The following is a 14,482-nucleotide window of genomic DNA, read 5'->3' on the forward strand; positions in this document are numbered from 1 at the left end:
TCAGACCGTATTTCCTCCATCTCTCCCAATTTCCTGAATTTCTCCTTCCGTCTCGTTCTCATGCTCCTCCTCCTGCGGCGACGCGAACGTGAGAGATCGCAGGTCCTCGTCCTCGTCGTGGAATGAGTGGATCGGGCCCCCGAGGACGCCAAGGAATTCCGGGAGCTCAGGCGAGCCTGCCCGCCGGTCGTCGCCGCTGCCTGTGTCGAGAGAGAGGGAAGACATGGACTCGTCGGCCGCCCCTTCAAGCCGCGCATTCGTCTCGTGGAGAGCGAGCAGGAAGCGGCTATTCAGTATAGAGGAGATGCTGTGGTGGATCGTTGCAAGGGTGGCTAATGGCGATGAACGCAGCAAGGATGATGGACTTACGGGTCAATAAAAGTCACAACATATGAGGTTCCTCCACCCTGTTGTATGGCAATCTACAAAAGAGTCAGATTTGTGACATGTTTGCGTGTCGGAGGACACACCGAAAGTATGACAAACACACAGTTCACCACATTCAGGGAGACCAGTGTGCTGTGCACGCGCTCGTTAGGATACTGGCCGTAGTATTATGTCGATGTTTGACAGACCAGAAATAGACAGCTCCTGTGCCACTAGCAGATCAGAAGGTAATTCGGGCCTTTTTGAAGCGTCGCATAGAGCCTACCATTTTCCCACATCACCTGTTCGAGGGAAGGCCGCTTCGTGCTACCTGTTCTCAGTTTAATCGCCGCAGGTATTTGGCACCAGGTCACGACGGCGGCCAGCGAGTCTACGAGGATCAGAGAGCCTCTTGATGCAACGGTCACTGTCCAGGTAGGTAAATAGCGGTATTGTCTCCGGAAACCGCTGTACTAACATCTGCCATACTAATGCATGAGTGCAATGTGCATATTGCTAGGTATTATTAGAGATAAAAAACACACCCAATGTCGAGGCTCATGCTGGCCGTGTCGATCTGAGTGCAGTTTAGCGGCGCGGGGAGATTGATGGGAGGCTTCTGGTATACAGTGCTCTGTATTTGTGATAATCAGGAAGTGCATGACAAGATATGTAGGAGAGGGCTGACAGTATTGAGGAGGAAGGGTGCCATGCTCAGCACCAATGCAACCCCACCCAGAATTTTGTTCTTTCTGGACAACGCGAAGATTCTCAGTGTAGTAAACACTGGTATATCGCATCAGCGGACATGGTGGTGACGAGAAGCATACAACCTTACCAGCCGGTCCAATCAGGTTCAAGATTTGTAGGGCAGAGGTGAGCCAGACGAGCGAAGTGCAGCTTGCAGAAGCCCTGCATCAGAGAGTGCATGCAATGGATGGTTGAGAACAAACATCTACCTCTACAGATGTACAGTTAGAGTCAATCCGGTGCGCGTAAAGAGGCATTCTCACTCACCGGGTCCGACATTGATGGAATGGTCCCAAGGCTCAGAACAACATTCAACAGGAACATATACCTGTTCCACATATAAAGGATCCGCGGGAAACAGGATCTCGGTGATCGCCAGATGTACATGTATTCTTGCCCTGAGGTGAGGAGGACGTCGTACAGGATCAGCACTATCGATGGCAGGTGAATATTATTCATACAAGCGGAAGTCGATACGTACCCGTGACTGCGATTCCACATGAGATGTATGTTTCCCTGCATAGTTAATCGTTAGTTTGCGCGCTCGCGATAGGTTGCTACGAGATGTGCAGACTTACACCGCCTGATATGTCGCAATCACCTGTGCTGTGGCAGCAGAATTCGACGACGACATGGCTTCACGATTCCCCTCCCAGATGGCTAGCGATAGCGCAAACGGACCCGGGGAGTTAATGTTTTGAGTTAGAGAGGATCGTGGTTTGAACTTGAACAGCTGCCTTATAACCAACGCAAATTCTCTGGGCAGACCTTCGTACCAATGTACCGTTGATGTAGCTTAGGATAGCTCCGCACGCCGGCGAGCTGCGCCCTCAATATCACATGCATCTCAACAGACAGGAACAGCGGATGTGCTCGATCGTCAGCAAGGCATCGATACTATTGAGCGGGCCCGGTTGTGTGGCAGTGCGTGCCTCTCTTCGGTATTTTTTACTACAAATCGAGATGTGGATGGCCCTTTATCTGAATGCTATGATGAAGGCAATGCCATCGCTCCGCTTACAGACATACTCACCACAGTTCCAACGAGATGAACATATCATTGTGGTGCTTCGCCGAACGCGCCGCCGGTAGTGAACTTGTTCGTTCCTGATGCATCCACGAGGCTACTGATCTAGACAATGTATGAAGAAGGGGATCTAGGACGGCGGCCTCGCGAGAAACGCGGGCGCTGGTGCATTTGAAGAATTTGTACCATCTGTCCGAACCATGATTTCGTGAGCTGCCTTCCACCGCTGCGCTGAGTCCGGGGGTAAGGTGGCGGGGAGATGACCGTGTTCCCGAGGATGTGATGAGCCAGTGTTGAGGTAGACAGCGTGTTCCGGCCGCGCGCGTGGCTGATTTAGATGTAGAACTCGGAAATACAGGAACTGCGGTGGATGTGGACCGGCAGACAAAGAGATACGAAGCCTGAGGCCTGAGGGGTGGAAGACGATGATCTGCATGCTCGCGTCCCCGGCTCTGGTCGAAGTGCTTACCCTTAGCTATCTTCGAGTGCGTGGCCCACTGGCTACTTGTGGCACGCGCACCTCCTCGTCTAGTCCGCTCTGCTTTGCTAGAAGGATTCATTGAGCACAGATTATCCTCGCATGTCATATCATTCTTCAGCGGGTTGTATGGCTGCGTACTGCTTGACAAAGAATGCGGCGATGCATTAGAGCCACCGCTAGACAGTCCTGCACAGCGAAAGCTTGGTGCACCCGGGCTCCCTCCATCGCTCGGGACAAAGTGTGGTCCCAACAAATCGTGTCCGCTCACAGCGCAAAGTTCCGTTTTTGTATGTCGGATCTGTTCCCTCGCGTAGACTGTATACAAGCGAGGCAGATTAGTTTGACATTCAATTTCGCGCGGCGCAAGCCGATTCCCGGCGGTGCGTGAGCTCCCTGCCCCGATGCCCAGTGGTATGTTTTGTCGGCGTCGTAGGATGGTCTGTGTCGCACGTCCCCCAGATTTGAGTGGATTTTCGCTTCCCCAGGATCATGAATGTTGGTGCTCAGCTGTACGTCATCAAGGACGTACGTCTCTGTGAGTACAAAAGCCCGCCATGAGTAGAACGGCTTCACAGATAAAGCTTGGGCGGACAGCTTACACAGCGTGGTAAGACACCATATCAGGTTTAATCCTAAGCTGTGGGACAGTCTGACCGAGCTGGAAGCCAACACTAGGGCTAGCTACGCGGCACGACGAAGTTTTGCCGAGCAGGCCGCCCGACGTTCGCACTCAAACGATGCTCCGGGGCGTCCACAGGAGTCATTAGCCTGGCCACATCCCCGCCATGAGCTGTCATGAAGCTGGACACAAAAGTTAGCACGTTCCCCTGTCGCGGTACGGGTGTTCCTCTACATACGTTCTCGGCGAGGCGGGTACCGATGTTTCCAATGTTCGCCGCGACACCCCCTGACCGACGGCACAAAAATCCCATAGTGCAGTCACCGTTGAGTGAAATGTTCATGTTAGCAGTTGTTTTCCTATAGCTATTCGAGTACGGGAGAATATAACTAGACATGTATGCGCAGCGCTGATAGGTAGCGGGAGAGGAAGAGGCTTTAAAGGAAGAGGCAAGAGAGCTGTCGGCGTCATCGGCATTCAAGAGCCTCGTGCAGGATTTTCCCACGGGCACTCTGGGAAGAACGGACTCACCTCCTTGGCCGTACACGCACTCTCACAGTTACACCCATGCCAGTACCATCCGCCACGGCTGCATACTTGACGTGTCGACAGTCGCACCCTTTTCCAGCTCTGCCGATCTCATAATCGCTGACAACACGCGCCCAAGATCTGCTTACGTGGCCGCGAAGCCAGACCGGAACGGGGACCGCAACATTTTTTTACTTGCATACACACCTGCGACGGTTCAAGGTACGCTATTCCCTCTTGGTCTGCATCATCATAATCACTGTTCCATGGCAGAGATTTTATTCCGCATCCGCCCGCGTCTTCGTTTCTTGAGCCGACGTCCATGCGCGCGACTCGCTTGAACTCACGCATCAGCGTCGCCTACGCCACCGCGTCTCTGCGTCGATATTCGATGTGCATTAAACACAGCACCAGGTGAGTCAGTACTCCAGACGCTGTATCTGCTTTGCGAGACGACCCGGTCAGAGTGGCAAGTGAGAGCGGAGCGCAGCCCGCGCCCCATCTCTTCTCGCCTCGTCGCAGGTCAGCACTGCCGAGGACAGCGACTCCGGCGAGTTACAGCCCACTATGGGCGCACACGAACTACGGCGTAGGAGCGGAGACGGATAAGAGCAGAGATCTCAGAATAAACCACCAGAAGCCGGCTGGATAATACCCGAATACGCCCCCTTTGCGATATATGCCCGTCTTGCACGCGCGGTTTGGTACTTCGAGCATCCTACTTGAGGCAGAAAGTGCGTGCATGCGAATTCGCGAGCCGTGCAGATACAGACTCGACGGCCGCGCCTGCCGCCCTACGGCCCGTCAACTCCAGGATGTGGAAAGGGAGTCTCCCTGTGCTGTCGGACGTGCGCGTACGCGTGCGCGCTGCCTTGCCGTGAGGAGGTGTCGAGTACGCAGTCGCATAACGATAGCATTGTGTTGCACAGATACTGGACGTGTGCATGAGCAGGCGTCGGGGATACGTCGTAACCCCATTGCTTATCAGGTCTCTCTTTGCAGCTCACAGAGCGAGTGCATGAACGTATCGCACGCATGCCCCCGGAGTCCCAGAGTTCGAACGCGCGTCAAGACGGCACCAGCTGGGCGGGCGGATGCGGGGCACGCAGCGGGCGTCCGTCGGGCCACGAAGGAACACTAATGTGTCCGCGCACCTCGTAGAGATTGCCTCGTAGGGGCAGACACACAAACTGCGAGCGTCGTACCACGCTGGTCGTCGACATCAAAGCGAGGCAATCCAGAGACGATAGGACGTCGACACCGCCGTTTCAGAGCTACGAGCACGGCGAGCGGTATCACGAAGTCGGAAGCGACGACGCAGGTGGTACCATTTCCCTCTTGCAGTCGCATGAGAACCGTCGACACTGAGATTGGTATGCGCATGACCAGTGTTGATTGCGCAGAATTCCGTTGCTCATCGGCCATTGTGCGTAGGACCCTTCCCTCTGACCTAAGTCAGACGTGTGCAATGGTCGATACGAACGGTGCAGCAGTAGGATTGGCGCGGCACGCACGTCTCGCCTTGGCTGACACACTCAACAAGCGAGAAGCCCCATTCAACATGGTGTGCGATTGCTCAGTACGCCCCGGCGACGTGTCGCTGCACCCACAGCATCTGCCGACATATCCTCTGCGGAGGTGAAGATACCAGACTCTCCGCCCGGATCTAGTTCGGTGCCACCCCTGCCATTCGGAGGAGCTCTTGACTCCGTGGCTGCTGGCCGGCAAGGTGAAATGAATTTGGGACGTTACGTCGCCTCGCGTGAGCTCGGGTGGTCAGCAGCAAGCAGCGTTGAGCGTGCCACCTCTTTACCGCCCGGAAGTATGGGCCTCGGTCAAAGAAATCGCCAGCGAAGACACGGATGGGCTAGCGCAGGATCCGCAGACATGATGGATGTACAGGTTGCTTCAGCGCCGTCGCATGTATGGTGTGCTACATGTTCGAGCATATTAACATCTGAATACATCTCTAAACCTTCGTCAAAAAGCCTGCTAGGTGTGCAAATGAATTGCTACGGCTCTTGAGGTGGTGGTCGCATCGAAAGCCGGGTGTGCGGGGGTCCGTGACCTCGCTCCTCATCAGCCTGAAACATAGGACGGCCGAACAAAGCACGCAAGGTATGGACTAGATAGACGAGTAGTCCAAGATACACATCAGACCTCCTAGCTATAACATACAGAGGTAAAGGGGTGCATCGCTCAAGTTTGGCGCATACATATACGAATCAACAGAGCATGTCAATAAGCGGATAAACGGCCGTCAAGGGAGGAGATGCAGGATAAAGCGAAATGCAAACGCCCGTGTCAGGCCATATACTCTCCGTCCCTCCTAATCTCCTGAATATCTCCTTCCGGCTCGGACTGATGCTCCTCATCCTGCGGCGGCGCAAATTCAAGCGATTGCAGGTCCTCGTTGTCGTCATGGAACGAGCGGAAAGAGCCCCCGATGATGCCGAGGAAATCCGGGAGCTCAGGTGAGCCTGCCTGCGCGGTGCCCCCCCTACCGGTGTGTAGAGAGAGAGAGGATATGGAGGTATCCGCTGCCCCTTCCAGCCGCGCGTTCGTCTCGTGGATAGCGAGCAAGAAGCGACTGTTCAAGACGGAGGATATTCTGTGGTGTTCCGAGTCCGTCGAAAGGGTCAACGGTTGCGATAGACGCAACAAAAGGAAGTGCCTTACGGGTCGATGAATAAGATAACGTACGAGGATACCCCTTCCAATTCTATGGCAATCTTGAAAGGGTGATGAAGAAGGTCAGTACATGTACAGCATGTTTAAGCGTAGCACATACAGATAGTAGAACCAGCACCATGTCCACCACATTCATGGAAACCAGTATGCTGCACATCAGTTCGTCAGAAAACTAGTTGCATTTCACCATCGCTGTGGAACGGACCAAAAGTAGACAGTCCCTGCGTAAGAAAAAAGGAGTTTTCGATCAGCGCGCAACCCGTGCATGTTTAGAGTGTCATGCGAACCTACCATTTTCCCACATCACTTGTTGGAGGGAAGGATGCTTCAAAGTACCTGCCCTTAGCTTAATCGCTGCACGTGTTTGGCTCCAGGTGACAACAACCGCCAGGGAGTCCACAAGAATCAGACAGCCCCTAGAGGCCACGACCACTGTCCAGGTAGGTCAATAGCTGTCCATTCGCTAGGGGTTGCCACACTAACATCTGCCATATTAACAGATGAGCGCAATGCACGTATTTCCTGAAGACAAACGGAGGAAGAAGTCCCACCCAATGCTGAGGCCCGTGCTCGCAGCGTTTGCGTACTGGCAGTTCAACGGTGCGGGGAGATTGATTGGTAACTTCAGGTATGCGGTGCTCTGTGGTTGAACATATCAGAAAGTGCGTGGCAGTATATAGGACGGAACTGACCGCGTTGACCACGAAGGGCACCATGCTTAGTAGTAGTGCCGCACCACCTAGGATCTTGCTATTTCTTGAGAGCGCGTATATCCGCAGGGTAGTGAACACTAGTATGTCTCGTCAGTGAGTATGGCCAGAGGGAGTAGCTTACAAACTCACTGGCAGGTCCAATCAGACTCAGGACGTCTAGGACATAGGCGATCCAGGCGAGTGAGGCACAGCTTCCAGCAAGCCCAACATCAGAGAGAGTTTGCAATGTAAGCATGAGGACATGCATCCACCTCTGCAGACGTATGGTTTTAGTTCAATCTGTGAGCAAGGGCATGAAATTCGTACTCACTATGTCCGATATTGGCGGAATGGTCCCAAGATTCATGAGAAGATACAACAAGTACATGTACCTGTTCCATACATATAGGCCTCGAGATACCCAGGACTTCTTTGATCGCCAGATGTACTGGTATTCCCTGCCTGAGGTGAGAATGACGTCGTACAACAGCAGCGCTATCGGTCACAGGTAAGCAGTTTCCATACAGAGCAGAATGCGAGGGCATTTCGCTTTGATAGATACCTGTGGTTGCAATTCCACACGAGAGGTTCGTTGTCCTGCACAGCAGTACCGTTAGCTGCATCCGCAGTAGATTGCATCGGTGTACGCAGACTCACAACCCCTGGACCTCGGCAATATACTGAGCAGTGACAGCAGAGCTCAGCGACGCTGCCATGATTTCGTAGTCTGGGTCTAAGGCGACGAGTCACAGCGCAGATAAGATCAGAGTCCGGACTTGGAGTCGTGAGCGATGTTGCTTGCAGGTCGCATTTAAGGAATGCTGCTCTAGCGGGCGGATCTTCGAACCAATGCATTATCAATGTGCTTAACATAGCTGCCAGTCAGCTGTACTCTCGTTATGCTACGCATCGCTCGTCAGCAACGAGTCGTCATTCACAAATTTACGCGGTACGCACACGGTGGAATCCTATCTACAGAGCGAGAGGGCGGTAACGCACTGTCTCCGCGGTACGGTGGGTGAATTTACGTCACTTCGCAGGAAGCTATGTTGCGACAAACTTACCGCGGCTTCGACTAGATGATCACATCACAACGTCTCACCGAGCGCGGGGCTAGCAGGTGACTTATGCGTCTACTGCCTCGGGATATGCAAGATGCTCGCACATGCCTGGAGACCCTGTGAAAGAAGTGTATCCCAAAATTAGCATCTAATAACGCATCCTCGAGGTTGCTGGCCCAGAAAATGTGCCATAGGAATTTTGAGGGGAACCTAGGACGGCGTCGGGGTGAGCGAAAGAGGCGCTGTTGCCATTAAGACGGACATACCATCTTTCAAATACAAGGCTTCGCGAATCTGCCTTCGGACGCTGCGCTGAGCCCTGAGGTAGTTTGGCGCAGATGCGATGCTGCGCTCGGGGATGTAGTAAGTCCCCGGTCAATGTGGATATGGACAGAGAACTCCGGCCGAGCGCGTGGCTGGTGTAAATATATCCAGAAACTGCGCAAGGAAGCCATGAATTAGCGAGACAAAAGGAGATATCAGGAGGCGGAAGAAATTGAAGCCTTTCAACAGAGAAGATAAGCGCGGACTCCGGAGTGTGGGTGTGCCGCATGGGGTTCCGTCCGCGCTGAGACTCGGAGATGGGGACTTAGACTCTGCGCTGCAAACACGAACGCACCAAGCTCGTCGCCGAAGATTGAACTGGCTGCAGAGGACTCAATGTCCTGCAGTGAGACGTAAGCTAGCGGACTGCAGGAGATGGAAAGCGGCGGTGAGATTGATCCGATCCGGTACCTCTGCAATTTCTACTGGGACGACAGCGGTCCTGTACGGCCCAGACTTCACATATCTCCATAGCTGAGGCAGAAATCAGAGCGCCATCGCCTCGACATAGCGTGCTTGCTTGCAGTCTAGAATTCCCGCTCGGTATGTCGAACCTCCCCTCCCGCAGGTATCGTTGTGCCAGGGCGTGGCTGATCGCTAGTTTGATTCGCGCTTCACTGGTCGGTATATCGACCAGTGCATGTGCATTCTGTCCTGGTGCACAGCGTACGTACGTTCGCCAGCCGAGACTCGGCATTCCCATCGTAGAACGAGGATGCTAAATGGCAAACGATCTGGGCGGCGGGCCTGCCTGCAGCTGATCAGTGAGGTCGCCCTTCGGTGCTCGAGGTCAGTAGATGTCGATGTTCCAAGTGTTAGGAACGTACTCCATTCCTCGCGGTTCTATGATAGCAGGGCTCAGAAGCGGTTTGTGCTGGCAATCGCACATGGCAGGTTCCTGATGCAGACGCGCTGCAGGGAACGGAACCTTCAACGGCAGTGTGGTGAGTAAAGCAGCTGCTACCGCATTTAAGATGCACGTACCATCTGAGCCTCGGCTTGTAGTAGATGCATGCTAAACCTTTCATACATGTGCTAATCTCCTGCAGTCGTCGGGGTGCATGCGATAAGATGTAGGAACCCTCACCGCATCCTTACAATTCACCGATTGCAATACACCTCCCCTTCCGTTTCAGTAAATCCGCAGGCTACAAAAGAACCTGCTTCGTTGATCAAATACAAAGACGTTACTTCGATACTAGGACCGAGTGCGGTCCACCACCCAACTACAACGTATCACCCTCATCCGCCTGGGCAGCCTTTCCGTTCACCAGGACCTTGCCGGCGAACGCCAACTTCACAGCCCCGGTCGTCCCCTCAGGCACATCGATGTTCAGCGCGAACGAACGGTCCTTCAGCGCCCACTTCACCCCGAACCACCCAAGGGGCGTCGTGAAGCCGCCCTCGACCGCGCTGAGCCCAGAGGTGTGCGGTGCGACGGACCAAGTGCGGCCTTGCGGCGAGGTGACGGTGAGCCCGAGCACGTAGTACGTCAGCGCGGAGGTGGGCCCGGAGCTCCAGCCGTGCGCGTGGCTGGTGTAGGAGGGGTCGTAGTTGTAGCCGCGGTAGCTTCGGTACCTACGAGGCTGCAGATTAGCAAACACGGGGACACGAAGGGGCGGGCTACGGCGTACGAGAGGGATCCGTTCGCAGTGAAGCCTTCGAGCAGAGTCGACTGCACGCTGAGGTTCGTGTACAGCATGTAGCCCCACTCGCGCCGGAGCAGGTCCATCGCGCGTGCATCGTTGCCCGACGCGAAGTGCGCTTGCAGCTATCAATAGCCCTTCAGGCGCGCTTTCTCAGACTGTGACGTACGCATTTGCTTACCTCCAGACCGCTGATGAACGGGGAGATTGTGTCCGGAAGCTCGGGCGCGACCGGCCCCAGATCGCTCCAGTTTTTCGACAAGCCCTCGCTGACGGACGCCACCTGCTCCGGCGTAGCGGTGAGGTTGAACAGCACCGCCATCGAGTTCGCGTCCTGGGGGCAGAGCGTGGTCGTGTCGTTGTCGCGGTACAATCTGGCACTCGGCAGCCAGAACACCTCGTTGAACCGCTGTTTCAGCGCCGTCGCATTCGCGCTCCACGCAGATGACAGCGATGTCGCGTTCACATGGGAGGCAAGGTCCGCCGCAGTTACCAGCACCTGGAACAGCAGCGCGTTGCCTTCCGAGTTGTGAATAATGATGCATATGGCCTTTGAAAGGCAATGGGAGAGGAAGACAGGAAAACATCATCAATCCATCGACGGTTCAGAGCCTGGTGCAGAGTCCGGGCGTTGCCGCCGGCGCTCCGAGAAGAACGGACCGGCCAGCTGGAAGCTAACGTCGACGAACACGCTCAGGTTCACTCACTCTCAGACTCTCTCAAGTACTTACTGTCACTCTCAGGTGGGCTCTAGACACGGCGTCTGACCCAACTGATCTCTGGCTCTCTGGTCCTTATTCCGCGCAGGGAGCTTGACTCCTCGCCCACTGTCAGTCTCTGCTCTCGCGGCCTCCAATCCGCTTTCCGCCGCCTTTGCGCCACGGCTTCCCACCGAGCGACTCATTCTTCAGTCTCCTGTGACTGCACACTCAATGTCTCCACCGCCATGACTATTCTCAGTCCGGCTCACTTCCTACTCGCCAATAAAATACGCCTTTCGCCGGCCGCGGACTCGTTCTTGTTCGGAACTTGAAGGACGACCACTTACATCATGCATATGTATCTGCATCATGGATTACCCGAGGTACGCTATTATCATCCCGTTCTACCCACTGGTATGTGTTTCGAGTGTTCCATCTGCGGCTGCACGTGTGCGCATCCAACGCTGCGAGCCGAACGGGCACAAATACGCGCGCCTGCCACCTCATGGGTCCACAGCACCTTGCCGCGGAGCGAGAGAAGACCACGTAGCCGTCGGACGTGCGCACTTGCGCTGCATAGCCGTGCGAAGGTGCCAGAAGAACATGCAGACGCATCCTCGCGACGGCCCTGTACGGTTTGTCCGAACTTCTTGCCCAAGGGCTCGAGGCCCTCTGAGATGTACGAGAGGAGCGCGTACATCCGCTGCCAGTCCTCGTCCGTGATGTAGTCGAGCAGTTGTTAGGAGTTCTCCCACATGAGCTTTGCGTGCTGGCGGATGGGGACTTGCTGGCACTTTTGGATGAGTGCTTTGCGCGTGTTCGTGTTCACGTATTGCTCGACATGGTCCTCCTCGCGCAGCCGCCTCTCGGCCTTCTTGAGGTAGTCAGCCACGCTGCGCAGATTTTGAGCGCATGCACTGCTACGAGCACGTACGAAGCGATGGCGCAGGGGGTTCACTTTTCTCTACAGTCGCGGTGGAGCCATAAGTTACCACTGGTACGCGCACGGTTCGCGTTCAATGCACAGGTCTCTTCGCTCACAGGCCAGTCCAATGGTCAGGAAGCTGCTGGAGCACCGGTGCGTGTGTCACGGTGCAGTGGCCGACCACAGCACGAGGGAACGTTTTCAGTGCCGCACAGACATCCCGTCCCTGCCGACGCCCTCGACTTCCGACCGGGGAGAAGTCCACATGTCGTAGAATCCTTGTATACGGTTACAGGGACGATTCACTGTGCTGGCCGTATCCCGTGTCCGGGTACCCGACAACGGCGCGGCGCGGACGTTGGAGAAACGCGCAGCGCACCGCAGTACCTGTCGCTGCTAGCCGTCAAGGCGACTCAAGGATGCCGAATCTGAAACGCCAATATTATCTCGAGCGAGTCTAGGTGATTGTTGACAGGCAGCGTAGTAGGGCGCAGTATCAGCACGCTCATTGGCATTGCAGAAGTCGCCGTCAACCCACTGTGGGAAGGATCCACATTTTTTAGAGGTGTTGGGCACAGGCGCGGAAGAACGGCCAAAAGAGGTGTTCCGGACATTTTCGAGCGGTGTCGAGAAGCACTGTGCAGAACACCTCATGTGTGCATGTTTAGGTGTTTTGCACACTTGCTCCCGATGTGTACAACACCTGGTGCCACAATTTTTGCAGGTGTTTCGGACGCTACTGAGCGAGGTGTTCTAAACAGCTGTGCAAGGTGTTTCCAACCGTCGAATACATTGTCAACTACAGTGCATTGACATGTTTGAAACGCTCGCGACCGCTGTCATGCACGCTGTATATATTTGCCAATTATGATTTTATACTGCTACATATACATACCGACCCTTTACATGCATATCCCGCCTCGCAGGCGGACTGGAGCGAGCGTGGTGCGGACTGACGCTCGAGCGCGACCAAGGGCAACACGGCCGCCGCAACCGCACGCGACATGAGCGCTGCGACCGCGCGTAACTGAATACCGACGCGACGCGACTGCGAGTGACACAAGCACGCGAACGCACGCGACACGAGTGCCAAGACCGCGAGAACGCGAGTAAGTACAACCTGTTCAGCGTGGACCGTGAATGCGACTGAATGCGACTTACTGCCCGTGCTAAACTCCCTCGTCGCACAACCCTCATCTCTTGCCTTCTGTTCCCTATCTCTGCATTGTACCAAGCCTTGACAGAGAGACGCGAGACCGCACCTATAAGGGCATGTTTGAAGTGACCTTCCAGACGTTATCGCCGTATAGGACTCAACGGGGTTGATGAAGCACGAGCTACAGATTGAGGGAGAGGAGAATGAAACGTAGTAGAAGCACCAAGACAACGGCGAGTATGCAGAGCTTCAGCAGCGTGAGGAAGGGCGGATAGCAGGTCAGGCGCAGAGGCATGAGCACAGAGGGAAGGGGGTTGTCGTGTGAAGGAAGCGGAGCTTGGTAGGCGTTGTGAGACAGGGCGCCATATTCTGGAGGACCCGGTTGCGTAGATACTATAATGGCAGGGTCAGTAGAGCGAATACGCAGAGAGAGGATAAAGACGCGCCTAGGAGACCAGAAAAGAACAGTTGCAAACAAAACGCAAGCACAAGTACGACCAGGACACCAGGAGCATATATCGATGCATACACTCACTCACTCACTGTGTGCCGTCCCCGCATCGCGACGCTCAGCATGCAGACCCATAGCTCGTAACTAAGTAAGCTACCTGGAGGGTAGTTCAAGGCAGCTAGTGGTCAGAGCCTGAGACCTAAGTTTCATAGCGGACAAGCACAGCGCGCAGAGGGATCATCGTGGTTCGAGGTCAAGATGCAAGACGACCGGGAGGGAGCATTTACGCCAAGTCGCTAATGACGTCATTGCACTTTCCTTCCTCATATGGAAATAAGAATAGACGCCCGTTTGGCCCTCTCTGTATGAGTCTCAGCCCGTCGCGCTCTTCTCCCCTTCTTGCTCTCTCTGGCCCCTTGTGTATCTCTATTTTGCTGTCTCTCTGGGACCCGTTACGCAAGACAAACACGTACGACTTGCCCATGGAAGCAGACCTGGCGCGGCGCCCATGGCAATAGAGCCGTATGACTCGTATACGGTACATTGCGGCATTGGCTTCACACTCGAGCGGGGCATCAGGCTATGTTCTGGTAAGTCAGGAATCTGCTTGTTCACGCAAACCCGAGATAAGCGGTGTTTTTGCACTCAACACTGCGACGGGTGGCGCATGCGGCGCACCAAGAGGGTGACACGGCGTAGCAGCATGGGATGACATGTTTGGGCCGTGCTCGCGCCGGCCATGTCATAGCTCCAGGTTTCGCAGGTGAGCAATATCGTTTTAGAGGTTTTGAAGGCGATGAGGAGCTATGTCTGCACCCAAGAGAGACCACCTCGGTCCACGCAACTCTCGCATGTGTGGGACTGAGGAGGACTGTAGTACGGCTCTTTGAAGCTGCGGCCAGTCAAAAGAGACGACTTCCGCAATCAGTGTCACGTCGTCGCGCTAACGATTGATGCCAATGGGCCCATAATCGATAATCCCCGTCGCCGTGTCGGTCTAGGTTCCGAAGAGCGCGCATATAGTGTACCAGACTAGTCTGTCACCAAGCCGCCAAGACTCATTT

At 54.9% G+C, this 14,482-nt stretch overlaps 4 protein-coding genes across 4 annotated transcripts; all 4 read right to left on the reverse strand.

Annotated features, from left to right (window-relative positions):
- On the reverse strand, nucleotides 1-1,078 carry TRAVEDRAFT_49628 (uncharacterized protein; the record flags this gene model as incomplete). The annotated part of the gene is made up of 7 exons (XM_008042112.1): nucleotides 1-307; nucleotides 370-422; nucleotides 471-519; nucleotides 576-591; nucleotides 653-834; nucleotides 912-1,000; nucleotides 1,055-1,078. The coding sequence occupies 7 exons, from the start codon at nucleotides 1,076-1,078 to the stop codon at nucleotides 1-3; spliced, it is 720 nt and encodes a 239-aa protein (XP_008040303.1).
- A 4,997-nt stretch (nucleotides 1,079-6,075) lies between these two features.
- Nucleotides 6,076-9,553, reverse strand: TRAVEDRAFT_49629 (uncharacterized protein; the record flags this gene model as incomplete). Its single annotated transcript, XM_008042113.1, has 15 exons — nucleotides 6,076-6,382; nucleotides 6,451-6,503; nucleotides 6,563-6,611; nucleotides 6,668-6,683; nucleotides 6,754-6,894; nucleotides 6,997-7,102; nucleotides 7,155-7,252; nucleotides 7,305-7,428; nucleotides 7,486-7,649; nucleotides 7,717-7,751; nucleotides 7,812-7,887; nucleotides 8,835-8,880; nucleotides 9,214-9,286; nucleotides 9,367-9,467; nucleotides 9,524-9,553. The coding sequence occupies 15 exons, from the start codon at nucleotides 9,551-9,553 to the stop codon at nucleotides 6,076-6,078; spliced, it is 1,419 nt and encodes a 472-aa protein (XP_008040304.1).
- Nucleotides 9,554-9,765: 212 nt separating this feature from the next.
- TRAVEDRAFT_21825 (Six-hairpin glycosidase) lies at nucleotides 9,766-11,254 on the reverse strand (the record flags this gene model as incomplete). The annotated part of the gene is made up of 4 exons (XM_008041848.1): nucleotides 9,766-10,117; nucleotides 10,174-10,310; nucleotides 10,367-10,735; nucleotides 11,234-11,254. The coding sequence occupies 4 exons, from the start codon at nucleotides 11,252-11,254 to the stop codon at nucleotides 9,766-9,768; spliced, it is 879 nt and encodes a 292-aa protein (XP_008040039.1).
- Nucleotides 11,255-11,625: 371 nt separating this feature from the next.
- On the reverse strand, nucleotides 11,626-12,817 carry TRAVEDRAFT_49631 (uncharacterized protein; the record flags this gene model as incomplete). The annotated part of the gene is made up of 3 exons (XM_008042114.1): nucleotides 11,626-11,757; nucleotides 11,821-11,850; nucleotides 12,707-12,817. The coding sequence occupies 3 exons, from the start codon at nucleotides 12,815-12,817 to the stop codon at nucleotides 11,626-11,628; spliced, it is 273 nt and encodes a 90-aa protein (XP_008040305.1).
- Between the last annotated feature and the right edge of the window lie 1,665 nt (nucleotides 12,818-14,482).

Source organism: Trametes versicolor, assembly GCF_000271585.1.
Source record: "Trametes versicolor FP-101664 SS1 unplaced genomic scaffold TRAVEscaffold_8, whole genome shotgun sequence".
In the NCBI taxonomy this organism is placed as follows: Eukaryota; Fungi; Basidiomycota; class Agaricomycetes; order Polyporales; family Polyporaceae; genus Trametes; species Trametes versicolor.